Genomic DNA, 2,297 nt, shown 5'->3' with positions numbered 1-2,297 from the left:
CCCCCTTCCCCTCCGCCCCCCCTTCCCCTCCCTTCCCTTCCCTCCCTATTCCCCAGCCTTCTCTCGGTAACTGGCCGCATCCCCTAGGCAGAAGCACAATAGAGACTCCGCCCCTCCCTCTCGGGCCGGCCTCTCCCCCCTTCTCCCTCCCTCCCTCTCTCCCTGCCCCCTTCCCTCCCTCCCTCCTTCTCGTAGCCCTCCACCTAAGCTGCAGCCCGACTTCAGCCGGCTTCAGAAGCCCGCGCTGCTTCAGTCGCTGCCGCTGCCCGGTCCCCGCCCCCAGCCCTGCAGCCTGAGCTGCCTACCTCCTGGGTGGTATTTGGGGGTCCGCGCCCTGCCTGTGCCCCCTCCCCCTCTCCTCAGCCAAGGGGCACAGCTTCCACCTGATCCCTCCCCCAGGCGGGCCCCTGCGCCTTCCTAGGATCGGGTGCGCTTCTCCTTTCGGGACTCCTGCTGCTGCTGCTGCAATTGTGGACTGCTTTGGGAAGGCAGGAGATGCAGAAGGGCTCTAGGGCGCACCTTCCTGCTCCCCCGACCCGCACCTAGCCCGAGAAGGCGCTTGGAACCGTTACTCCCCGCCTCCAGCCAACACACGGATCTCTCCTTAACCCCTCCTTACGTTCTCCCTCCCCTTTCCTCCCCCCACCCCTTCGCCAGGTCCCTCAGGTGCGCTGCTCCCACCTTCCGCCCGGTCCCTCATGGCTAAGCAATTGATACTGGTCTGTTGGGTTGCACTGGCTGTGGCCTGGGGTCAAGAGTCCAGCCCTCCCCCTACGGGCTCCAGCGAGCCCCCAAATCTGCAGACCGAGGCACCCACGGAGGACGAAACCCTGCAAAATGAAGCGGACAACCAGGAGAACATTTTATCTCAGGTGAGACACTGCCCCGCAGCCCTCACCTTTGCTTGTCCCCTGTAGAGATGGGACATTAAGAATTCTCCTGGGGTGCATGGGAGGGGGTATCTCAGGGGGTTTGTGAGGCAATTCTTGCTTCCTCAGGGAAGAGACTTCCTTACTTCGGAGATTTTTCACAAGAGATGGTTAGGGTTATGGCTCATCCTGTATCCCGAAAGCAGAAAGCTCTTTCAAGTTTGTTAGAGGAGGAGAGAGGGGGAGGGAAGTCCCACAGCATCCTGACATAGACAAAGAAATGTCTGTGGTTAAAACTATTTGAGAAATCCAGTCTTCTCTTGCCTTTGGTGAGACCGAAGTTTAGACAAGGGACCCAGGTGGCTGTGCTAGGAGATACAGGTCACCAGACTCCCAGAGGCAGCCAACAGCACAGAGTGAGAGACAGACAGGTCGAGGAGAGGAAAATATGAAAATGTTAAAAAAAAAAAAAAAAAAAAAAAAGTACAGTGATCAAGAAGCTGATGATTTGATTGACAAGCTAGACTCTGTGTGATGGAAAAACAGGTGGATACACAGTACATCCACAGACCACCCCAGTCTGTTTAAAATGTATGACAGCCAGGAAACAGGGGAATAAGTGACAGATGGACAAGCAGTGACAACCCTCGAGGGATTAATCCTCCCTGAGCCTTTCATGCTCAGCCAAACATTCATGATGATGTGTGGGAGGTGTTCTCTTTCAGGAGAGGGTTAGTGCAGAACTGGACCCCCTACCCCCATAACACTGACAGTACTGGAGCCGTAGAACCTTATTAGCTTTTCTCTCTGCAAAGAAAGTTTTTTTGTTTTGTTTTGTTTTTTAACTCCAGTTGGAAACTGATGTGTATCAAGCTATTAGTGTTATCATTCGTGTATTACATATACTCCTCCACACACCTCTCTCCCTGAATCCTTCCACATAAGTCTAAGTAATGGTCTATCTGAAATTTTGAATACTTTCTCCCCACAACTTTTCCAAAATCCATACTGTTCCAATGGAAGGAATCCATTCAGAGCCTTAACGAAGAAATCTGTCAGATTCCAGGCAAGATTTCAGGGAAAGCTACTATTTATTGTCAGCCCGCAAAGACATGCAGCTTAAGTCATCTTGAATGAAAGCTCCATTTTCCACTGATCCATTCTGTATTTGACAACATCCCTAAACCAAATATTATTATTAGAAGAAACCTAATCTTCTTAAGGAAAACATTACAAGCCATGTTCTACTAAGACAGTATCCTTCCTCCAGCAACATTTTCACTTGACCTAGCAGAATGCCTGCTACAGTAGCAGGTGATCGGTGGGATAGGTAGTTAAAATGAAAATCTTTTCCATTCCTGGAAAAGGGCATTGATTCCTGGATGTGAAGAAGACTTTGAAAAAGGGAAGATACTTAGACCAAATCAG

At 51.3% G+C, this 2,297-nt stretch overlaps 1 protein-coding gene across 2 annotated transcripts in view; it reads left to right on the top strand.

Moving 5' to 3' along the window:
- Window positions 1-205: 205 nt before the first annotated feature.
- The window catches only part of OLFML2B (olfactomedin like 2B), a 56,980-nt gene continuing 54,888 nt past the window's right edge, over window positions 206-2,297 (top strand). The window contains exon 1 of one of the 2 annotated variants that reach the window (XM_074266446.1): window positions 206-872. In XM_074266446.1, the coding sequence (XP_074122547.1) occupies window positions 699-872 (174 nt within the window). In that variant the 5' untranslated portion in view covers window positions 206-698. The remainder of the gene's footprint in view (window positions 873-2,297) is intronic. The other variant, XM_074266445.1, reaches the window with a different exon arrangement.

This window comes from Sminthopsis crassicaudata, chromosome 4 (genome assembly GCF_048593235.1).
Source record: "Sminthopsis crassicaudata isolate SCR6 chromosome 4, ASM4859323v1, whole genome shotgun sequence".
NCBI classification, from domain to species: Eukaryota; Metazoa; Chordata; class Mammalia; order Dasyuromorphia; family Dasyuridae; genus Sminthopsis; species Sminthopsis crassicaudata.
Note: the sequence above shows the minus strand (reverse complement) of the source record. Positions and strands in the feature narration are given on the sequence as shown.